We start from the raw sequence: 25,976 nt of genomic DNA, 5'->3' as shown, positions 1-25,976 counted from the left end.
CGTATCAAGAAAAAAGAGGATAAACTGTGCGTGTGTGTGTGTTCAGCAGAATCAGAATAAGGCAGGGTTAAAGAATAAGAAGGCAATAAATGGAGTGTGAAAAAACAGCGTTTGTTTTAATGCCCTGTGAAGACCATGTGCCTTAGCTGCAGGGTCTCAGCAGGACCATGGCATGACAGCCTGACCTTCTGGCACTATCTGTCACAGGACAGTGGTGTCACTGCCTACCACTTACTTACACTTCACTCAGATAACAGTTCTACCACTCCACACACACACACACACACACACACACACACCTAAACACACAGACATAAACACACAGACACACATACAGCCTCATTCCACTTCATCATTTCCCTTGCAACAAGAGAAAGAGGGAAGTGGCTTACCACTTCCACCTTATGTGGCTTTAGAATGACACCACATCCTGTCTCGATTATTGCTCATTTCCTCAACAGGTGCTACTGTAAAGAAAAATACTAAAAGATATGAGAGGTCTACAAGGTCTATAAATAATAAGACCTAAGTAAAAATACTATGAGATACTAAGCATTTATTTTATTGTAGATTTAAATGGTTCATCACAAATGCATATTACCTTATTTTTGATCCACTATACCCAAACTATTAAATTGAAAAAAAAAAAAAAAAAAAAAATAAGAACAAAAAAACAAACACAAAAACTGCATATGGTCTGCATGTTTTCCAGGAAGCCATCATCACAGGTGGTGTATCAAACATTAGTAAAGTGTTAACATTAGAGGGGCTTCTAACTGTCACAAGAGAAAGAGCTTTTGCTCTACAGGTGTGTAGTTAGCATACCTAGTTAAAATGTATGTATGTACTGCATGTAAGCATGTATAAAGAAACTGCAACATTTACAGCTTAATTTTTTGCTGTTTTTTAGCAGAATTTATATCGTATTTATTCTCAACATTAAACACAAACTGTGTTACAGAAATTAAATGTGCAACTATATTAAAATAGCAGAAAGACTAACAATGTTCTTCTTGAATTAAATTTCCATGATAAGTCTGTCATTTTCATGTACAAGGCCGATCACACAACCAAAAATCATCCAACCCACTACGTTTCTGCAATAGGAAAACGTCTGCATGCATTAACTTTTTGTGTCTTGCATTACAGAGAAATGACTTCCTCTCCACTTCATTTCACCTACGGCCATGATCTCCATGTAGACCAAGGAGCGGAAAACACTCCAAGCTAGTATTTCCTACTCACAGAGAGCTGAGGAATGTGAACCAGTTTGTGGCCTGATGTTCCATGCAACTCCTGGTGAGTCAGTGTTACGGGGTTAGGAGCTCTGGAGGTCAGGGACGTATGAGGCATGATTGCTCCTCCTTTTCCACAGAGACACTGAGGCTGTAGGACTGCTCATTCCTGAGGGAGGTCCCAGCATTCCAGGCCAGGACATACACTCAGGCTCTGCACAGCTGCGGCTCACCACGCCCCAGCTCAGCATTCCTCCCACTGCCCCCAGTTTCACTCAGCAACTACTGACTGATTTAATAACTGGGTTCCATGCATCATGCTTCTATTCTTCCACAATTGAAGATTAAAATCAAACAAACTGCATAATGAGGAAACAATACAGAGAAGTTTTCAGCCTAGATGCATCTCAGCAGCAGCTGACAAGGAGTTTGGCGAGTTATGCAACACATTAAAGACAAGTCGCCATTCAAGTTCCTGACCACTGACTCTGATGAGCCTGTCAGAGCCTGATAGGAGACAATAAGGTGTCAAAATATTGTGCATGTGAGAGTGGTACACATGTCACATTTTAAAATAGACCTTTAAAAATAGACCCAAACCCTTTAAAAAAGTCCTAAAATACTTGCACCCAGAAGAAAGGAGAATAAACATCAGCCTGAAACAATGCTAGTAAGAAAGGAAGAGCAGAGGTGTGCAGCTGTAAAGTCATTACAATGAGCTCATTTAATGACACGAGAACAAAGCTTCATGCCCTACGCTAAGCAGATAGACAGTGTTACTCTTAAAGCACACCTAAACAGGTCATTATTAACACCAGTATTCTCCTGTAATTCCAAATAGACAGAGTAAGACACAAGAGTAGGGTTGGGTATAATTTGGTTTTTTTTTCGCTACCGGTGCCAAATCAATACTTTTAAAACGGTACCGGTGCCAAAACAGTGCCTGACATGAAACTTTACAAAAGCCACAAAATGATAGTTTTTTTTATTTTATTCTCCTTAGTCAAATTAGCCTTCTTTGCAATGGCAAATGGGGTCACTGTTGTAGTACTACAACTAGCTGGAAAGGCTTAATTATAAACAGAATCCATGTTACATTAGTATTTTACAAATGGTTTGACCATTTGCTAGCATGGACAGTAACATTACTGCAACAATGTTTTGGATTTGTATTATCAAAGCTTTCCGAAGTTCTCAAGATTATTCTAATTAAAGAAATAATTTATTTTTCCAATCATTTCTGACACCCCATTTAAATTTTACTAGCGATCATGTGTGTTGATGAATCTGATGCTTATTACAACTGCTTTATTCAATCGACAGTTCAGGCATTTAAGTGGCACCAAAATGAGGCACGGAAAATCATGTTCTGTTTCGTTCCGGTACATACCGGTTATATATTCGGTACCCAACCCTACACAAGAGAGATAACAGAATCAGTAAACACTGCTGAGTCATGATTTGCAGTGTCACAGTTTTTTCAACTTGTTAATAGCAGCCAAACTCGTCAAACTAGGTTAATATCAAAACTATTTTGTTTATCGCCAACATTAGACAAAAGACATTTTAGCACACTGGTTCTGCAGCTACAAGATATGCAATCCTCAGCATAAGTCAAATCCTTAGTCCAAAGCTCAGATTAAACATTATGTTCTTAAATTATTTGAAAGATATACTGTGCTTCGTATCGGGGAGCTCCTCTCCACTCAAAACTCACTATAGTGCTAAAGCCTTCCAATAGAACAGCATGCTATGATGAACAAATAGATTTACTGGAAAATAAGCCTTCACAAAAGGAAAGACATGCGTTGCAGCACTGAGGTGTGGTGTTTATGCTGTCCGCGCAAAACACACTAGCACATCAGCAAGCTTGAGCAAACAGGAAGCTCAGACTGGTCTTTTCCTGTAGCGACCCCGAAAGACAACAATAAATGCTCATCCAGCATCCAAGTCAAATTCTGATATTTGTGGAGCAGCTAATGGTGACTCAAAATATAATTTAAATGCACTATATTATATATGTAAAAAAGTGGCACAGTAGCTTAGTGCTTGGCACTGTCGCTTTGCTTCTCCAGGGTCTGGGTTTGATTTCCAACTCGGGACTGTGTGCATGGAGTTTGCATGTTCTCCTCGTGCTTGGTGGGCTTCCTCCCACAGTCCAAAAACATGCAGATTAGGATAATTAGCGCAGTATGTGAATGAGCATGTGAGTGAAGAGTGTACGTGCCCTGTGATGGATTGGCACCCCATCCAGGGTCTACCCCATCTCGTGCCCCAAGTCTCCTAGAATAGACTCCAGGCCCCCCTGTGACCCTGTATACAGGATAAAGTGGTATAGACAGCGAGTGAGTGAGTGAGTGAGTGAGTGAGTGAATGAATGAGAAACAGAAAATGCACTGGATACAAGCAATATATTTTATAGACCTTGTAGACCTTTTCTTGCCAACATTTCTATAATATTGTCCACATAATACACTTTAAAAATCCTGGTCTGTTAAACTGCACTAAACATTCTTTCATGTCATGGACAGCACTCACAACCACACAGCTAATTACCATCTTTAATCCTGCTTTGAGCAGGCTCCACGCTCACAGTTCAGATCTGCTTCTTAGCAGGATGCAATTAACGGCTCAGAATGTATCACCTTCACTAAAGAAGCAGTGTACCTCAGAAATCTCTTTAAGATCTACGTGTGTAAAAACTAATGGAAAAAACAGGCACAGATTGCACAGAGCCACAAGCTGTGTTAAGGCACATTAATTTAAAAGTAGCTCAGCATTTAATCAAGTTAATGCAGCTAACAGGGTTTCACAAAGAATATCATGTTGCAATGTGTCTGTTAGGGAAAACCAACCAAAACATTTGGTTCACTGGCCAAACCACTGTTGGGGTAAAAAGTGTACATGATAAAATCCTCCATGAAGCCTTACCTGTGAACATAATGAAGCTGATGCACAGAGTCAATAGCTAGCACCATCTCAGCCAGGTAGAACCGGGCCATGTCCTCAGGTAAGCGATCCTCAAACTTACTCAGCAGTGTCAAGAGATCTCCGCCCACATAGTAATCCATCACCAGATACTGCAGAAGACAGCAATGCCAGGAGCCATATTAAATTTCTGTGTCAGACTGTTATATTCGCCACCTATTGTTCAGGTTCCTCAGCAACCTTGTGCTTGTCCATCCAGCTTGGTTCTTATCTGGAGCAGGCTATGTCTTACTAAGAGGAGCCTTAATAACATAAACTTTACATAAAAGAAATTGAGAAGTGAAAAAGACTCTTCTGGTAATAAATGAAATATATTTATCAAACATCAATGAAATATCAAACATACAGGGTTAAAAAAATTCTAGAAATGCAGCATGGTTACTACCTTTCCACCAACATGATGCCAATGCCAAATCTGGAACCAATAAAACCTTTCACCTCAAAAGACGAAAGTTCCAGATAAAGTTAACATGGTTTATGTTAGAAATAAAGATAGGGAGCATCATGTTGTCGTCCTAGAGCTCAGGTTATGCATATATTTGTTCTATAAACACTGAATGATTTTTTTTTTGTTCTTAAAGCAAGAACTAAAGCATAAGCAGTACGCTACTGTTATTCATAATTTCTTACACCATGACTAAATCTAAAGATTTAATGGTGTGTTTCTTATACTAGTGAAAACTGTTTGCTGTTTATCTGAACAAACAACAGCTACAGAAGCAGCCCTGGCACTGTGTTAATGAAAAATTCCACCAAAGCAGTGGTTAATTAATAGTGATGTCATTGATATCGTAAGCTCACCAGAAAGTTGTCATCCTGAAAGGCGTAATATAGTGTTGTGATCCACTGGCTGTCCCCATTCACCAGAACGTCCCGCTCCTCTCGAAAGCATGCGGTCTACACAACAAACCATTGTGGTTATAACTTCTTGTGACTTTCACTTTCAGTATGAATTTAGGTAATTGAAACAGTATGCTGAAATGGCTGGTGCATCGTTCACATATTCAAATACACAAGACTTGTTTCTGCAAAACTTTCACATTATTTTCAACAATTAATGTACCTCAGCTCTTTTCAGCATTTCCCACTTGTTGAGAATTTTCATGGCAAAAACCTTGTCAGCGTTCTTCACCTTCACGACTGCTACCTAAAACATACAAACAAGGGAATTACTTCAATGGGGTGTAAAAGGTAGTTTTTTAAAAGCCGTATTCGCAGGGAATTTGTTTTATCTGGGGACCTTGCGTGATTTAGAATTTGTATAAATAAAAAGATGCACAGGAAACAAAATCCTTGAACAAATAATATATACGACCCTGTCAAATCCTGGCAAAATTAAAGATATGCTGTTTCACACAGGGCAAATTTTATCACAGGACGTCAGTGTTAAGCAAAATACGGTTATTTGCGGGGGAATTTTTACTTTACAAATTACAGACATGGCCGATTCGCACAGGATTAAAGATCACGGACAGCCTCCGCAATTTTTACAAATCACAGGAGATCCCCAGATAATACTAATCCCGTGCGAATAGGACTAAACCCGATACTTTTGTCCATCTTTGTATTTTGTTTCTTGAAATATTAAGGTGTAGATGCAGTTGTACAGTCTAATTTCTGTGACATTTGGAGAGAAAGTCTTCAGTTGCACAGTGCTTTAGGTGAAGTTAGTAGATAATTTTGTGAGACAAAAGAGAAAGAAGGATTGTTCTTAATTAAGATATTTAGTTACAGAGAAAAGGCACTGACACAAGGATGTGTCAACTGATAAACTGAAATGAACCCTTTCCCTCAGTAGTTGATATAATACCAGCTGACAGCAAGAGCCCTTGACAAGTATACTCGGCTTTAAGTTAATTCAGAGGTCATGTCCTCCAAGTGTGAACAGCACTGAATGAATCAAAGCTTTTGTGTTAAAACACATCCATGTAGAGTCATTTTTAGTAAAGGGTGCAAGTAAGGGCCATACATTTAAACTTAGCATTATTTATATTAATATTTAGATTTATTTCATGTAAAACAAAAATCATGTTGGATGATTTGAAACAAACTGTGTTCCGCAAAATTTGGAAAATTGAACCAGATGCCTGTTTTGTTGTTTGAATGGAAATACACCGCACATGTTTTTTATGGTCGCATTTGCCTCAATGTTAAATTAAGGGGCAAACTTTCACTCATTGGCTTCCCAAGTTCCAAACAGAACCAAGTGTGTCAGTACATTACTCTTTAGTGAAAAGTTTAAGTTTAAGCTCAATCTGTAAACACTCCCCTCCCTCCCAAACGCTTTTACACAAACAGTTTTTGAGATTCAAAGAGTTTAGTAAGACACTCAAAGCTTTAGGCATGCCTTTCCGTCTGTTATTTTAGATCAAACATGTGCATATTAATACATGTGAATAGAAAAGCCCTTTAGAATTTGTCTTAACCAGAAGAGGATAATGTAAGAAAGCTACATAACCATAGGAAAGATAAGGTGCTTTATGACATCCAAGGAAATAAATATAATACATATAAAACATATAATAATATCCGAAAAAAAAACTTTTCAAAAAAACGAAAACTATGAGACACTCCTCTAGGCTGCTACTAAAGATGCTGGAGCTGTTAGAGAGGTGATTTCAGCCTGAGACATTAATTAGCATTTCACAGGGAACCCAAGCTAAATTTGGTATTCTAGATAAGCAACTCATCTTGTGTATTTAACCATGGCATGGCTCATGTGGTAGGAATGAAGTGCAGGACTGTAGGTAATTTGCAAAATGGAGCCAACCAGTGGCCAACATAAAGCTAACTAACCTCATTATAATGAAACACCTTTTAGCCATAACATCAACACATTAACACTAATTATCAATTAAAGTCCAGTAAACTTGCAACATGATCAAAGGTTATTTATGCCTGTGGGAACCAGAGCCTGTCTGGTCCAATCAAACAGAAAAGCCAAGGCTGGCCACATAGATCAGAACACCCAATGCACCACAGCCTGCCACACACACAGGACCCAGTTAGCAAAGAACCCAAAGATGCAAACCCAGCCGATAAACTCCCCAGATCCCAATTTTATTTGAAAAACCAAAGGAAAGCACCAAACAAACAAGTCCAATCCATGGAAGCTCCTCCCGGCAACCCACAACACCCAACGAATCTACTAACATCCTGGTGCCAGAAACCACAGCACAGGTCTTGTGGAATCTGCCATAATGTTTTGCATTATAATGTTATTCCTGATTTCCTGATAATGTGCAAAAAATAACTGCTTCAACTTTGATGCGCATGCACTTGTACTCACTGCACTTACACTGTTGTACATGGCTGCATACTCCACAATACAGTTCAGGTAGACTTTATATATAATATATATATATATATATATATATATATATATATATATATATTTAAATATATACACACACACATTCTATGCATCTAAGCATGCATTTAAGACTGGATACATTCGAATTTAAGACAACAGAGTTTTTAAGGTATTGAATTTTAAAATCTAATTGCTATTCTTTATAAGCTTGAAGAATCCAAATGAAACAACTGTGTAAATCGCTTTCTTATTTAATAAGCCAAAGCAAGCAGTAATTGAGCTCTCTGCACATTCCAAACAGTGTGTGTTTAGCAACAGAGGGTTGCTACAGTGGACTTAGCACAAATGCACCTCTGATTGTGATGGGGAACACCTTCACCACCACAGAATCAACACAGACACACTGCCTTAGCTACATGACCTTATTGGGCTGATGCATGTGATGAGAGAAAGAGATAGAGAGAGAGAGAGAGAGAGAGACTATAACGGTAAATTAAATCATCTTTGCCTTATTTTTTTTAAAGTAGATGACTAATTGTAGATGACTATTCCAACACATCTAATAATATTTATAGAAAGTCAATAATTGTTAGTTGCTGACATTTTCTCTTCTCCATCTATCTACAGTACATCATAAGGGGACGGTGCCAAAGGCATAAAACAACACAGAGAGCAGGAAGAAAATAGAGCAACATTCCTTCTTTACTCCCTTGATACTTGAAATCCCTTGAAATAATGAATTTTAAATTATTGCCAATACTGATCCTTTATGTCGTTACTAATTTGCTCATAAAGAGTAAATACATGTAGAGAAACATATGTATTCAAGCAAAGAAAGATACTGATTAAATTATATATTGTGTATTTATACACACTTCAGGAAAGGAAAAATAGTATGATGTATAGTATAGTATAATAATAATGATAATATTATTATATATATAATAAATATATAACAAAGCAATATAAATATTATTAATATTAAATATATTTAGTATTAAATTATCTTAAATGTTTATCTTTTCCTCTGTGTGTGTGTGTGTGTGTGTGTGTGTGTGTGTGTGTGTGTGTAAACATACAATAAGAACTTGTGCAAATTTGTAAACAATAGTAAACAGGCAACAATTCCCTAAACACATAAGGAGTGGACAAAAAACAAATGCACACACAAAAAATAACTGCTTCAACTTTGATCCGCATGCACTTGTACTAACTGCACTTACACTGTTGTACATGGCTGCATACTCTACAATACAGTTCAGGTAAACTTTATATATATAGTAATACAAAACTTTTATATTATATATATATATATATATTTATATATATATATACATATATATATATATATATATATATATATATATATATATATATATATATATATAAGTACATACAAAAAGCTACATCTAAGGTTCTCATCCACTCATCGTCTATATTGCTTTATTCTATGTACAGGGTAACAGAGGGCCTGGAGCCTATCCCATGAAACTTAAAGCACACCCTGGACAGGCTACCAATCCATCGTAGGGCACACACTTATTCAAATACTTGGGTAATGTAATAAGGCCAATTCACCTAATCTGCATACCTTTGAGCTGTTGGAGGAACCCGGAGAACCCGGGGGAAAGCCACCAAGCACGAGGAGAACATGCAAACTCCATGTACACAGACCCCAAGGGCAGGAATCGAACCCGAAACCTGGGGGTGGTAACACCTTACAGAGCCAACCACTAAGCCACAGTGCCGCCACATCTAATCATCTTTGCGCTAACTTGTTTAAGAATAGCGACACAATCAATAGCAAAAACAATGGTTCTTTTAAGCAAGCTGAATTTGAAGTATTTTTGCACAACTGAGTGAATGATTCTTTCTTGATACACTAAATAGGGAGCATTTCGTTAATGACAAAATGTCACCAAATCTTTTCCATTCATAGAGTGATGTCAAATCATCATGGCTGCACACAGCATCGAGAATATAAATAAACAAAGTAAGAGCTCTTATCTTTAAACGAGTTATTCTTATGTACAAGTATTACTCTTAGAGTAATCAGCAAACAGACATGTTCGTTGTGTCATATCTGAACACTGACTATACAGTTTATCATTTTTAGAAAGAAAATATACACCGATCGCCATAACATTAATACCACCGTCAGGTAAACTGAACAACATACACCTCTAATTATACAACAGCCATCAAAGAGCCCAAGACCACCAACCCTTCCTACAAATTCCCCAGATGCCAACTTAATCCAGCACCCATGGGATGCATTGGACAAACAAGTCTAATCCACCCCACAACCCACAGCACCCAAAGGATCGGGTGCCAACGTACAGGTGCCAGAAATCACAGCACACTCCAAAATGCTGTGAAGAGCCACACCCCAAGGAGCCAGAGCCCTCACGGTGGCACAAGGAAAACCTTAAATCTAAGAGGTTTTAATGGTTTGAAACATTATGGAGGACAGGTGTACATTACTCGTCCGAGTTACCACATTGTTTGCCAAATCTGAAGGTCAAGGCTGCCATTCAATTTGTCCAACAACAATGACCATTCTGAACGGCAGAAGGCCACTTCAGCTCTGTTATTTTATGAATTATATTTTTTATTATATATGTTATATTAAGTAATTCAAGTAAAAATATTCAATTTAGTTTCCTAATTAATATTACTAATTAATTAGTGCAGAGACTTATTAGCACATTATTGTTCATAATATCGCTTTTACTCACCATTTTAATTTCACTTATGGTGCAGGTTAAACTTCAGACAGATATTTAAGTACGTACTGCAAAAGTTTCATTAAATTCCATCCAGCCAGTTTTTGTGTGATGCTGTGACATATTCTGGCACATAACTCCTCAGAACTTTACTTCTACTCAACATTTTGATTTCAACAGAGCGCATAACACTGGGCTCTCAGTTCAGGTAGTTTACATGCCCTCACCATGGACGGCTGCAGATACATTTGCTCTAATGTGATGTTCTCATAGTATCTAATAACTCATAGTGGTGCTTCACATTACTGCTTAATATTAGCACAATGATTTCGAAACATAAGACAAACTGAATTTAAACTTCCCGCAAGAAGAATAAACATACAATAGTTCTTATAATCCATTTTCCTTTTTTGGCATAGGCCATGCTGTCATGTTTAGTGAGCATTGTGGCAGCTTTTAGGTGCATTAACATAGTTTCTGTGTCCTCTGCATACATTCTTTATGCAGGGCAAACTATCACGCTGATTGGCTTTGTTGAGTGACGTATATAGCCACGCCCAACTTGAGGAAAAAAGCGTTATATTCATGCAGTGACGTACTCTGGAACATAACTTCTCATAACATCACTTCTACAACATTGTGATTTAATTTATGGCGCAGGTTTAACTTCAGGCAAATACCTTACTACTGCCAAAGTTTAACTGAATTCTGTCCAGCCTGTTTTGTATGATGCTGTGACAAAATCTGTCTGGACAAACTAACAGGTTATATTTCAGGGTCCTCCAACGTACGAAGCATGAACATATCATTAAAAGAGTAAATTCCGACCAATGTACAGACAAAACCTTTCCTTTATTTATATAGATATAAAATATGTAATCTTTAGAAAAGGCCTTGCGGCATGCAAAACCATGCAGGTGAGCCAGAGACGTTTGTGCTGGATAGGATTGTGCAGTATTGTGATAAATGGATACTGCAACCTCTGTCCTTTAACAAGGACAATGTCATTCAGCAAAAATTTAATATGTATAAATATATAATTTTATTTATTTTTTAAGTATTTATTTATAACCTGAACATACATGGAAAGTAACACATCAATCAGTGTTGTACTGCTGTTAACTAAATGCATCCACAAAATGTATTAAAAAGAGAGTCACTGGAAAACCACATCTCAAGCATGGTGTAACAGGAATCACTTTGATGACAGATGCCACACTGTAACAGCACATCTGGATTGTAGTTCTCGAAGCATCGAGAAGAAACTCACAAAAATGTCTATTTTAAACCACAGACTGAATTGCACAACGTACCCACGCCACAGAAACCATCTGTCTGTCTGTGCTTCAAAGACTCAAAACATTTTGCTTTTGTAATTAACATCTACCGTCTCTTTACAGACTACTATTTAAAAAATGAGAGATATGAAAAAAAATATATAAAACTATTGTACATTTGCCTTTATTTAACTGTAAAATCATGAGAGCGACTGTTTCAGACAGAATTCTTCTGGTGGTGAATAATGCTCACCTCCCCAAACGCTCCTCGGCCAATCACTTTCAGGATTTCAAAGTCCTCCTTGTGTAGTCTCATCTGTTTCACTTTAGATGTGAATGGTTTAGCTGTAGACAGAGAGAAAATAAATAGCATGTGGTCAGTATATAAGAAATTTTAAAAAGTTATTTTACAATTGTGTGCTTTAACTCAATATCTTTATATACTATAGGAGTGCTCTAAAAGGGAAACCAAGTTATAAAACTGAGTTAAGTATGTCAATTGCTCATCTACAGTTCACAATTTATCACAGAAAACACTTTGCTCCTCACCAACTGTTCACATTTTCATTCTCAAAATTAATTCCCAATTCGTTCACCGAGGAAACTGCTACCTGCCCTCTTTAGCAGACACGAGCTCACAGATGTCTATGCTTGACTTAGTCTCTTCTGGTTTTCCTTTTTTTTCTCCTACTAAGAGATCAATGTGGCATCAACAGGAATCAAACTTGTGATCTTCTAATAACAGGATGAAGGTTCCTGTTGTGCCACTTGAGAGCTGTCTCCTTCTCTTTTCACAATTTCACTGGCCTACACCAAACACTTAATAAATCAATATCACAGTTTTCACACAAAAAATATATCAAATATCTATTATATCTATCTAAAACTGCATAAAAGATTGGTGTGCCCACATGTACTGCATGTGAGAACAGGCCTTCATCACAGTATTTTTTTTTCTACTCTCCAAACAGACCCAAAATGCCTATAAGAAGACTTGATTACACTAGAAAATAAACAAACAGCATTCGTTCTGGTCAAAAATGCAGTACAAAGTTTGAAGCTTAAATGAAGCATCGGCTGAACCACTAAACAAATTAGAATCTTTCAAAGTTATCGTCTATTCAGGACATATTTCCCTCTTTTGCTGCAAGTCTGCCTGATACAGTCTGTCTGATATCACCATCCAAGCAACTGTGAGACTTTTCCCCCTTTAAAATATTGGTGAGAACATTAATGGCTGATTTAATAACTGCATTTTTGAATTGGGAAAAATAGCTCAATTATGGAATGCTTTATAGTCAAAATCTTAAATTATAACATAATACTATAATTTTTATAATTATGTAGTAAAGAAAATATCACTATATCTTTTTTACTTTCTAGATTTATTTTGTTCACAACATTAAAAACACTGTTTGAGAAAAGATCCCAAATATGAGAAAGTGACGGAAGTGTGTGCAAGTACATAAGTAATTAATAAATAGACGTATGTTGGTATGTATGCATGTAAGTATTTATGTACTATACTGTACTGTATATGTGCAAAATATGTTACATGGAGATACATGTTTAATTATAAATTCAAATGAATAATATTCCTATAAAAACAATAAATGCTTCTAAGATATTGTTGATTCTGATTTTAAATACTCTGAGGTAAAACATGATCTTTAATTAGCTGATATCTATTGTTCTGTTAATGCCTGCCTGGTACTTTAGTGTCTGTAATACATTTTCACATGAGAGCTGTCCAGTGGCAAATTGAAAATATAACTCAATTCATAAAAATGTAACGGAAAAAAATCTCATGTGCAAGCCCATTCACAGATAATGTAGTAAAGAATGTAACTTTGCTTGCCAGCGCTCAGTAAATGTTACAAGAAAACAGATAATGTTACCCTCTCAGTCTAAAACAAAACAAGATTTAGTGGGGTCATTAACATTACACCATGAAGTTCAAGCCCATGGCACAGGTGGCCACTTCCTCATCAAGAAGACAACAACACGCAGTCAATGAGTTTTAACAACAAGACTGTGTGAGAATGCATCACAGCTTAATCATTTCTTATTTAAAAAAATAATCAATGAAACTGATTTATGGATCTGAGAAAAAAGTAATTTTGGTGATTTATTCACACAATGAAAGTCAAGACACTGACTGGATAGATAAAGTATATATCATGGCGAAACAAAGACAAGCCTACTCAGTCAGTGTTTCCATGTAATAGTACACACATGGTGGGTCATAATAGCAACCAGACCCTTGTCATGCCTACACAACAGGCAATTTTTTATCTAATACTGTCCAATATACACCGATTTGGAAATATTCATTTGTTTTTGGGAGTCTGTCAGATCTCTCTTTCTCTCTCTCTCTTTCTGTCTCCTCACTGTTTTAATCTGATTTAAAAAAAACAACAACCTGGGAACAGTGTTGTGCATGACCATGTTAGAAGAGCGCCAATCGTTGAAAATGGTCATTTTGGTGAACGATGAACAAAATGGACCAGGTTTCAACTAAAGAACGTGCGAGTCATTGACATGAACTTGACAAGCAAATAGTTTGTTAAGTTTCTAATACTGCTAAAACACTGATACCAGTTCCCTGACACCCATAAATCATACATAATGTTCTGGAAATCAATGTTTTTAGAGTGAATGAGAGAGAGTAAGCGAGAGAGACTGATTTATCTTGGGCAAAGTGAACCTATAACTTTTTATAATTTTCCTCTTTGTGTGTGTCTCTCTCCATCATTCCTGCGTCTCATGCAGTGCAGTGGCAAGAGTTGTCCAAGACAAAAATGTGCTTCACCTCAAAGTACAGTAAAGTACAGTAAGTGTACAGCGGGTGTACTTCTGCCAATAACATCAGTGTTCTGTTCATTGCATGTTTCTGTTCCCATGGTGGGTTTAATGTTTGTAAAGAGATTATTATAGTTTTATTATTTAACATATTTCATAATATTTTCTTAAAGTTTGTTCTATCATCTATGATTTAAAGTTATTTGTGTGCAATAAATAAATCTTATTAATTCTGTCCTGTTTTACTTTACCCTTACATGGAAATTACCAACAAGAAGTCATGTGTTGCGTGAGAAATAAATAATCAAACCATTTATCTTTTGCCCACAAAACATCTATCAGCCTCTTGCCACAGTGTCTGAAATTTTTCTTGGCGATACACTTTATGTTTAGCTTGTATTCAGATGCCGGCTGTCAAAATGTTATCAGTGCTCCTCCCCCAAATTTTCCCCCTTTTTATGTTTGCGAGCATCAAAAAATATAAAATGCTAAAACGAGAGGTTTTTCATGTCAATGCTATATGCCAGTGTATCCTCATGTGCCCTGACCAGACAAAAAGTTGCTCATCCTAATCTTTAGACCACCTTTAGTTTTGCTTGCGTACACAATATGCAAGCAAGTTCCATGTATCTGCCAGGGTCAGGAGGGAAGAAAAATAAATAAATAATCAGTTGATGAGATAATCTGGTCATTCAGAACATTTAGGTAGTCAACTGACTTCATTACACTGTCACCTAGCCCTTTTGAACCTGAAGCAACCTCTGCCTCTAGGGGCTTTTACAGTGGGCTTTATAATGTATGTGCTTCTATTCTTACCGTCAACACCCATCGCTCTGTAAAAGGGTCCAATAATCTTTATGTTCCCTAGACAACAGAAGACTTTTTTTCTTTCATTATTAAACATGGCTGTTATTTTCGCTGTAGATGTGAGTTGTTGCTTTTTTTAATTAACCTTCATTCACCTTTTTTAACTTTTATTTCCCTTTAAAAAGTCATTCCTTATTTAGTTCTGACTACATTTCTTCTATGAAGCTCATTAATCCTCGCTGTCCTTTTAGGTGGTTTTACCAGTTCCTAACACAATTCCATGTTTTTTCAAGATGCCCCTCAGTTGTTTTCTTTTTTATGCAGGCCCTTATGAAACAGTGACTTTTTTTGGCCAGGTGGTGTACATTTAATTTACACAGATTGAAATGGTTATTTAAAATCTATGAAAAAAGACTGAGACGTGGGAGACATAAATAAAATTGCACCTGGTATAATTACATGTTAAAATGGCATTATGGCTCCTAAAGAGCAACCAAAATAACATGCAAACATCTCTGAAAACCTTCCCAGCGCTGCATCCAGGTCAGGCATCATGGTGGCTTTTTTATGGAAACATCCCTATTGCTCAACTAAAATACTAATGAGCTGATAAAGATCTAGATCTGTTTATTTTGGCTCACATTTATAAAACACCTGTTGCCAGTAAATGCCTTTATTATTTTGCATTGTAGTATGTTGCTGGCTTTGTATGCAGTTGTGATCATCATGCTTAGTTAGTAAAGGCTAAAACTGTACTTACTCGTTCAACCTGCTGTAATCATTGTTGGTTTTTTTTTTGCGTTTTTAAACTGAATATTAAACATTTTTCAGTTGGTTAAACTGTTATCCAAACTGTTACCCAACTAGACAGCTGAGACTGATAACACAGAAATTAGCAATTATACACATCAGGAATAAGTTAACGATTGTGCAAATCCTTAGGCATTTAGAAATAATCTTGACCTAAATATTACCTGATATATTATTAATATTAACAAACAAAAAAGGTGAATATAAATGCAACATATTTATTTATTTATTTATTTATTTATTATATGCCCTCTACTTTATTCGGTGCTACAATTAGCAATAATCCAAATAAAAAAAAATAAAACCACCATGTAAAGCTATTAAAACAAAAATCAAAACCACCATACAATTGCTGACTAAATTGAAACAAGCTGTCAGGTCCTGATCAAAATCATGTCATAAAACATGAAACGTAGCAGAGGGACAAAAATAATCACCCCAACATCAAAAACGTCACTGTTTTTGTCTGTGTGGTGAGGTAGACATGTGGGTATAAATTAAATACTGCTCATCTCCTGTGTTGCCCTGCACTGACATGCCATATAAAGGCAAAGCAACAAGCAAGCAGTGCAACATAACTTCCATAGAGGGTAAGAATCTCCTAGTCACAGAGCCACTGCTGCATGTGACTAAATCGGCTATGCAGTTAAGTAGATTAGTCAGTATATTGCAGTACAAATTAAATCCTAAAAGGTCTTTGAGCTTGTGTTATGTTGGTTAACAAAAATAATTTGCAGGTTTTAAATAAACGTTTCAACTGTGACTATAAAGTGATAAGTGCGACATAGTCCACCAACTGCTAACGCCAACAATTAAGATTCTGCAACAAGTATGTAGTAAACCTACAACTCTTCATGAATAGATTAAATAATAACATTTCTGTTAATATCAAATGTAGTTTAAAAATGTCAGACTCCAACCCTGGACAAGTCACAGCAAAGAGTGACTTGTCCACTCTAAAGAGTGTATGTTATTTTCATATAATATCTCAAACAATAGTTTTGACACTAACAAACAAAATGAGATAATGTTTTAAAAGTAGCATCTGTTGTTGCAAAGGTTTTGCAACATTGTCACTGTATATGCAAAGTTTATCGAAACAGGAAAGTCTTAAAGATATGAAATAAGATTTGTGCCAAAAAGGTCGGAACAAAAATTTTCAAATTAAACAAAATAAGTAAACTGAAAGCGAATAATAAAAAAAATGATGTTATGTAGCATACGCTCATTGCATCCTCACATTAGATGAATATGTCTTGTTCTGTGTGATTTCCAAGCAGCAGCATAATGAGACATATCTGTCCATATTCTTCCCCTTTCACGTATAGTACGCTAAATGATGTGTCATTATATAGGGATGTCTCCGCAAGCATCAACACAGAAAAATTAGGCAAATCTATTGCTTGATAAACATGCGTGTTTACAATTCCTTATCAGAGTGAATAATTTTGCACCACAGAAGTAATTAAGTTCAAGAAATGTTAAGCCTACACTGATACACACTTCCTCTCTTCAGCACGTAGCAGCGATTATATCCTAACTATCGTGATCCTGAGTAACTGAACATAAAACATTTTGTTCTACATGTAGATCATAAACCCTAGATAGTAATAACAACCGGGTGAGAAATATAAACGTTCTAATGCTTTTTATCCAGGAAAAACGGAGCTTGCCAGTAAACTTGTCCTGAGAATCTAGTGGAGATTCGAGTAACACATGCCTACATGGTATACTTGTGTCAGAAGGGCAAACAGCCCTAAAACACAGCAGTAAAACCGAAAGATTAAGGAAGGAAAGTGCAAAACTGAGAAACAAATCTGAAAAAAACTCAGCAGCAAAAATGAAAAAGTTTTATATGCATCCAATGTCTTAATGCAAGTTTTTGTTTGTTTATAATTATGTTTTATTCACTTTCAATTTATTTTTAATTGTTTAATTTTTGTTTAATCTATTTAAGTAGAAGTCTAATTCAATATCAGGGCAGAGAAGTTCGCCAAGTCCAGTATTTTGGTAAAATGACAAGCTGTTTTTAAAACTACTAAACGTTGAAAATGTAGTTACTATATTTAAGTTCTTACATTTACTTAACATACTGATTTTTATTACTTGTAATCCATTTTAGATTGATGGGAACAATTTACATGACAGTCTATTTAAGTACTTTTGGATGGTATGTAATCAACAATCCAAGAGAGATGGAAGGGAGTAAAACGACAAGAAAACCAAACTGGACAGGAGAGCCGTGTTTACTTTTAGCTTTAAGTTCAGTGTTTGAGGAATATTTCTTCTTTCCATCATTTTGTCCTCTGCTATAAAAACTCTTAGGTTTTGGCACTAGGAGCAACTTTTAGGCTTAAGAAGCTTTGTGAATACGGGCCCTGGAGTCCAACACCCCCTTCACCACTTATGCTCAGATGTAGGTATACCTACAGTTTTCTATAATGTCAAGCAAGCCCACGAGTTTTGTTATTAAAACAAATTTTGTTATTTTGTTATAGAAAGCACTTTCTGCCCTGGTAAAGATGCAGAATCATGTAAATAAACTGACCTGCTTGGGTTACTATTTATGATTTATGGGATGTGAATCCCTCTTATAACTGGCCTTCTTGAAATACCACAAGTTGTCAGGAACTGTTCCCTTAGTCAGCTTTTTCCATTAAACAGTTGGGCCATAAAAACAACTAAGCCTGCTCTACATCTTTGACATTCACAGACCTATGCAGACTTAAACCCAAGCTTGCTGAGTTGAACATGTATCTTGTGTTTTATTCTTCCCGTAACACACTGAACCAAAGCAGTCTGGTACATATAACGCCTAATATTTATTTAGTATAATTGGTGTTTTAAAAAGACTGCACTTATCAGAACATCTTAGTTTTCATTTTTTGGTCCTCATCTCAATTTAACACCAAGGTAGCTCCATACCTCGGTCAATACCTGGTACCGATCCAATGCTGACAATAACTACACCAGCTCTCTGAATGGTTTGTTGCCAAGTTATGTGAATCCTTGGGCAAGATGGAGGTGAGCTCTAGGACAGATCTTGTCTAGCGTTCACATGTAGATCATATTGCAATCAGCCTCACATCTTGTTTTGTGTTTCAAACAGATGATTGTGGAGATAGCATCCGACTACCAATCTGGACATGTTAAAATCACATTTCAGGATCAGGCTAAGAAATATACAGATGCCAAAGTGTGTGCGTTTGTTAATAAACAATAATATGATGCTTAAATGTGAACAAGAAAAGCCTGATATAGCCTCACATAGTTAAGTATTGAGAAATAACTTGGGAGTTGTTGTTTTTTCTTACAAACAGCATTCCAACATGACAAATCACTATCAACATAAATGACAAAGAATTGTCACCTGAACAGGATACAAACTTGTCATGTGTACCCAGTTAGTTGAGCTTAAACATCACTAAATCATGTGGCTATCACAAGGTTGTGACCGTCATAACAAACTTGGCTGACCGACAACATACATGTTCCAGCTTGCTTTAGCGCAGTTCTTAACACTAGACTATTTATTAATAGTTCTGTAAGAAAAACAAAAAAACAGTTACAGTTTAGTGTTTAAAAAAATATGTATAAGTTCTGGGCATTACATGTCAATCTGCAAAGAGGGAGACACAAATAACAATAATTAAATGGGCATATGGAGGATACTTTTGAAGTATTCACTGATTATATGCAATGCTGTGACACCAATAATAGCTCCCCTGAAATAGGAACAACTGTTTATATTTTCCAAGACTTGGCCTTTTTATAGGCTACACAAACTCCCTTTAAAGACTCAGCTGTCATAGGCAAAGAAGCCAGTAAGTTACTATATATTACATGTGCACCTAAAAATTTTTTACTTAAATCACAGAATTAAACAGATTTCTGATGACTTACTGAACAATGAATGGGGGACGACGACATATGAGTTTTTATCTAACAAAACAACAAATTCACTTAGACACTTTGTATATAGTATTTATTCATCATGGGCTTAAAGTAGTAGTTTTTTATATATACATCCTCATATAAGAATTTATACACTACTGGTGAAAAGTATGGGGTCATCTGGAAAAGTTACCATTATTCATCACGTACATTTAACATCAGAGATAAATGTTTTGGCTTGAAAAAGAAATTGTCCTTTTGCAGCAATTACGGCCTTGCAGACCTTTGGCATAATAGCTGTCAATTTGTTAATGTATAACCTGAGGAAATTTTACCCCATGCTTCTCCAAGCTGCTCCCACAACAGTGCAACAGGGTTGAGATATGTTTACAGAGCTGGTCAGTCCTTTACAGACAGAATACCAGCTGACTCCTCCTTTTCTCTAAATAGTTTTTGCATAGTTTAAAGCTGTGCTTTGGGTCATTGTCCTGTGGTAGGAGGAAATTGGCACCAATCAAATCACCCACTTTAGCACCACCAGACCATCACCTTTCCTCCACCCTGTTTGACAGATGGCATCAAGGACTCCTCCAGTTTTTTTTTTTTTCTGCGTCACACAAATGATTTCCTTTGTATTCCAAATACCTTAAACTTAGATGTGTCTGTCAATTTCACTTTTTTTCCATCTTTCTCCATCCAATGCCTAACCATCCTAACCTCTTCCTTTTATTATCCAGTCTCCAAAATGGTTTTTCTTTGCAACCCTGCTTGCATCCTCAAGTCACTATTTAGCTCCTGAAGTTTAGACTTGGGTTTTGTGGGTACCACTCAATAAAGCTGCCTAGTTTGATGTGTGCAGTCTGTTTCTTAAACTAGAAACTCTTATGCAGTTATCTCCTGGTTAGAAACAGTTTGTTCTTGATGCACACAATTGTATAAAATTTTCAGTTTCTTGACAATTTTTTAGCATGGAATTGCTCACCTTTCTTAGAAAAAGAATAACCTTCTGAGATTCAGAAAGGAGTTGTTTACAGTCCGCCCATTTCTAGTCTAAAATCAAACCACAAAATGTTATGCTCCAGGTACAAAACTACAATCGGATAAAGGAGGACACTTTTATTGTTTCTTTATTCAGCACAACGGTTATATCAGCTGTGCCGACATAACCGCAAAAGGATTTTCTAATTATTCAATAGCCTTTTAACATGATAAACCTGGATTAGCTATCACAATGAGCTACACAGTAATAAAGGAGTGATGGTTAATGAAAATAAACCTTGTCTCAGCTAAATATTCTATTATCTCCGGAAATATCTATTACCATTCCTTTATCGTTAATTGTTTCTTTGTTGAGGTTGTTTTTGCTGTCGTTATAATACTGTTATTATTATTATTATTATTATTATTACTATTATTATACAACAATAATAGTCACTTAAAACATGAACAATGTATAGACCATATTTTTATAAGTTTTTTGTTTCTTTTAATTTTTTTAAATGTGCTTTTCTTTTAAAAAGAAGAGAATTTTTAAGTGACGCTAAACTGTTGACTGCTGAATATATAATTTATTAATGTATTTTAAATTTTTGATCATTTAACACTAAAGCACATGTGGTCCTTAGAATAAAAGACACCACACTGATCCTTGATGTTTCACTCAGCCTTGCAGTTCAGCATGCAGGTATGACTACTAAACATTTAGCAGCATGTTGTTACTTGACTCTACTAAAGCCTTATGCATACTGGAAACGCTTGAGGCCTTTACAGGACCCCTAGCATTCTAAACATGCAGTCAGTAACCTACATGTTTACTTGATTATAATAATGGTATAACACATAGTAGAGAAACCTCTGGGGGGTAAAACTCTCAAAGAAAGATTAGCCAGTTATGGATCACCCGATAAATACGATCAATCTAAAAACTTTATGCATATGCTTATTTGCCAGGAGCTGCATTCACTGAGCATTTTGTTTGGTACTGTACGTATATTGTGTAAGTGCACTTTGAAGGCAGACATAGCTCATTGCTCTGGACAGTCCTCAAACGCTGCTGAGCAGAAATAGTTTTTAAGTGCTGGGCCCTTCTCATACAGCCCTTACACAGTCATGGTAGTGGCAGGCTATTGTGTGCACCGCTGGTATGAGTTTGTCAGGAAGAACAGGTTTAAATACTATGTGTACTTTATGTGCAATTTATTTGACGCACCTATTTTGTAAGTACACCAATTACAGGCTATAAACTCAACTTTCCTTACACCCTTGTTAATAATAATTCCGTAGCTCAGGTATACCCAATCCTGGTGTTCAATACTACATTTTATGCACATTTTATCATCTCGGACACATACACTTCAATGGGTGTCAAAGGGATGGTAGTTAGATGGTTGGTTAGTTGGTTAAATCAAGTGTGACATGAGTGTAATATGAGCAAGAAACACACTTAATACATGCAGGACAGTGGTTCTCCACAACCATAGTTGGGCATCTCTGCTTTAGCCCATCGCCAGTAGTTATTTTTTATTAGATTTAAGACTTAGTAGTTGGTGAAATATTCTCAGTTTTGTAATGCCACTGCTGCATATGATATTGTACACCCTGCCAGGCCAAGGTCTATGTTAAGAATAATTTAAAAACAATAATCTTTCATCAGTGTTGATCACATGAACTACAGTCATGTAGAGAGAATTGTGCAGAACAACACAACATATCCAATACGTAATTCTAATGAGCATGCATGTGTACAAACCAAAACTTGTAGTGCATTCAATAAACTGATCGATTTGACAAATTAACCACAGTGTGTGACACCTACCCCACTCCAGGAACTGGGCTATGTTCTTCTCTCTCCTGAGGGGGGAATTATTGCACTCATCATACAGGCAGATGAGGACGTCCAGAAGAGCCTCGACGCTGAAACACTGGCCATTAGACTGAGCAGGACCATCCAGGAACAATTTTTCCAGCTTTTTCAAACGAACTTCCCCCGACATGGTGGAACAAAAATTTAAAAGACCCTGCCTTTACAATATCTGACAAAATTGGTTCGAAAATATAAACTCTGACATTAAAAACACGAGTCAGAGAGCCACGTCGGTGGTGAGGCTACAAACACACAACACAGCTAGTTAGCTAAGCTGCAGAAGACAACACTTCATGCTCCCATTCATACACAACAGAGAACCATGATGTGCTCACCACTGCCTTAGCTAGAAGGCTAGCTAGGATTTAAACAATGTGTAAATGTTTTTTCGTTTTACGAATATTGTACGCTACATTTTCCGAAAGTTGTTGAAGTCACAAATGAGTCGCGTCAGAAATAAAACATCAGCGTAACGAGACGTGATGTCGCTCCTCTGTTCACAGTCCTGGCTTCTTATTGTTCGCAAAATAAAAAGCTGCTCATATTAAAAAATATATATATATATATTCTGTAAAATATAGATAAATAAACCTGGTTATCAGTTTGTTTTTGGCTGCATATTTGTAGTTATTAGGAGTGAACGTGAGCTAACCCTGCAGCAGAATAAGATACGCTAGGTAGCTAAGCGGCTAGCGATAGAATTGCGCTAGGTAACGTTAACTCTTGAATACCTAGACACTAGACAAGGAGAATGTCTTATTAAACCTTGATTTAGGCAACACTAAATAGCACAATAAATTAATCTACAAAACATTAAACGTATGTAAACACATTAATTTGATCCTGTAGCCAACCACAAAGTAACTTCTAAGTTAGCTAACGATTCTACTCTGTAGCCATAGCAGCCGAGCTTGTTAGCTGAAAACGTAGCTAGCTGACTAACTTGACACAACTTCCAAAAAACAGTTGATAGGCAGGACAGACCGTCCGCAAAAAAATAGACCGACGACTCTATTAATAAAAACAAGTCCTTTCCATAGTCGAAACTCGCCAGAATGAAGAATAATTAACATTCCCCGTGTCCCCCAGCGCTGTGGAAATCCGTGCCTCTCCCCTGGGCGACCTCAGCCCCGCAGCCCACCGCGCGCAGGGAATGCGGCTGCAGCGGCAGGAAAAGGCTTCATCCTAAATATCTCCCTAAATGTAGTGCACTACAGAGGCCATTGTTTCATATCCGGTGTAGTGTCCCTGTATAGGGAGTCGGGAGGCATTGGAAATGACACCAGCGAGAATTCCAAACCAACATGGCGACGGGAGCACAACAGCTGTTTTGCTTTATGGTTAAATTCAGGGATGCTGAAAGTGCCTACTCCGCTATTTCTGCACCATAAATCACTGAAAAAATACGATTATTTTTGTGTGTTTATGTATTATGGTAGAAGAAGGACATTAGTTTAAGACGAAACATTTTAGGGTTTACATATATGTCGTGATATAATTTTTTTTGAACAATTTCATTGCTCATAAGTAATTTATCGTGTGCGTTTCTTGGGACTTCCCCCATTAGCCAAAAAATAATCCAGGATCGATTATTTGTGACACTGTTTTCCTCCCCCAGTCTCTCCTTCCTTTAACAGCTTGCACACTAGCGGTCCCTGGAGTCCTGCTGTTCATCAGTCAATTCACTCACAAATAACATTTTAGGTGCAAACGACTTTCTGCGAATTACATATAAAAAGGTGCAAAAACCCAGTTTTATTTAGTTCAGATTATATTTGTATTATATATTTTTTATTATATTATTATATGTGAATGAATGTTTTGTAAATGAAGGCGTAAAAATCAATTGACATTTACAGAAGCACAGTGCAGTAATGAGACTCTTTGAATGGTGTGCAAACGTTTTAAAGAAGGCCGTACTTCCATGAATGATGAGCTGGATCCCAGAGCCGAATCACTCACTAATACGACCTGCACATTACAGGAACTCAGCTGTGGGCTATTGCCACATCCCCCGTACAGTACTGACCTCGCTCCAACTCGTTTTCCAAATGTTTGATCCATTAAAGGAGTTCCTGGGAGGCCAGGAGTAAACATGGATCTAAAAAAAATTTTTCTACTTTGTTGGTATCCAAGCACTAGTGAAACTCTGGGGTAAGTGCATTAGTGTAGCAGGAGATGATCTAAAGACAGAAATATAGCATTTACTCTCATAACTGTGTTCTGTTATTCTCGCATCAAAAGTCCTGGTTTGACTTAAACACTTCTTGTATATATTAAGTGTGCATTTTACCTCTGATAATTCATAGCAACGCAATTCTGTTATGTACAAGTGTAAAAAAAGGTTTCAGAAATTACACTTGAATGCCAGTCATTAGAGGTTGTGCTGACTTTGATTTGTTTGTTTATTTAAAGGACCAGGTATGTTGTGCAGATCAAATCTGGGTTAAATCAGGGAAGAATGAGGCGTCACGAAGCAACAGTAAAATATGAGTAGCATTTAGCTGGCAGTAAAAATAGACCAAAATTTGTCCTTTTTAATGTAAGCTTTAAATGTCCCCAAAGCCTTCATACATAGGGAAACGTAATAAAGCAGTTGTATACATAATTATGGGAGTGGGAGAAACATCTCTGCGTTTGTTTACAAAGAGACGGTAATCATATGGAGAAGGTTTTGTAAACAAAGTTACATTTTGCCAAAACCTACATATGAGGCGTCAACCAAGTCTTTATAGGTAGGGTAACTTAATAAAGCAATTACACACCTACTTTTAGAGGTGGGAGAAACGCCTTCATGGGTGTTTACACACTTATGGCAAAAATGGCACTCATGCACAGGAAGTATTGTAAAAAAACAAATGTATCATTCCACCCAAAAGGTGTTAATTTTCCTAATGCATGAAAAAGAGCCCTGTACACAACGTTACAATATTAACGATGATGGTATAATAGCGCCGACTGCTGGACAAATGAATAGCTGAACGTGATAAGTAAGATTGCAACACTGCGTATAAAACTATCTCATCCTATACATTTAAACTATGCACGTTCGTTATATATTAATACATGTATGGAGTCTCTATACAATATTAAGTGTCGTATTGATATTATAATATGTTTGTTGTTGTTAAATGGAATGTATTTAAGTCTATACGTCTATGTACTGTATATGGCTGTTGTATTAGTCTTTTTGTTTAACAGTGGATTAAGGTGTAGCCGTGCAAGTGCTGTCAAAATATCCTGACATATTCGACAGCCTTA

The 25,976-nt window shown here is 36.6% G+C and overlaps 1 protein-coding gene across 4 annotated transcripts in view; it reads right to left on the bottom strand.

Annotated features, from left to right (window-relative positions):
• The window catches only part of cdc42bpaa (CDC42 binding protein kinase alpha (DMPK-like) a), a 57,771-nt gene extending 33,928 nt beyond the window's left edge, over positions 1–23,843 (bottom strand). For all 4 annotated transcript variants that reach the window (XM_053509277.1, XM_053509278.1, XM_053509280.1 and 1 more), the window contains exons 1-5: positions 22,668–23,843; positions 11,793–11,884; positions 5,287–5,370; positions 5,025–5,120; positions 4,167–4,315 (exon numbers count right to left, since the gene is read on the bottom strand). In XM_053509277.1, the coding sequence (XP_053365252.1) occupies positions 4,167–4,315; positions 5,025–5,120; positions 5,287–5,370; positions 11,793–11,884; positions 22,668–22,845 (599 nt within the window). In that variant the 5' untranslated portion in view covers positions 22,846–23,843. The remainder of the gene's footprint in view (positions 1–4,166; positions 4,316–5,024; positions 5,121–5,286; positions 5,371–11,792; positions 11,885–22,667) is intronic.
• Between the last annotated feature and the right edge of the window lie 2,133 nt (positions 23,844–25,976).

The sequence above is a fragment of the Clarias gariepinus genome, chromosome 13 (assembly GCF_024256425.1).
Source record: "Clarias gariepinus isolate MV-2021 ecotype Netherlands chromosome 13, CGAR_prim_01v2, whole genome shotgun sequence".
In the NCBI taxonomy this organism is placed as follows: Eukaryota; Metazoa; Chordata; class Actinopteri; order Siluriformes; family Clariidae; genus Clarias; species Clarias gariepinus.
This window is presented reverse-complemented; position numbering and strand designations above follow the sequence as displayed.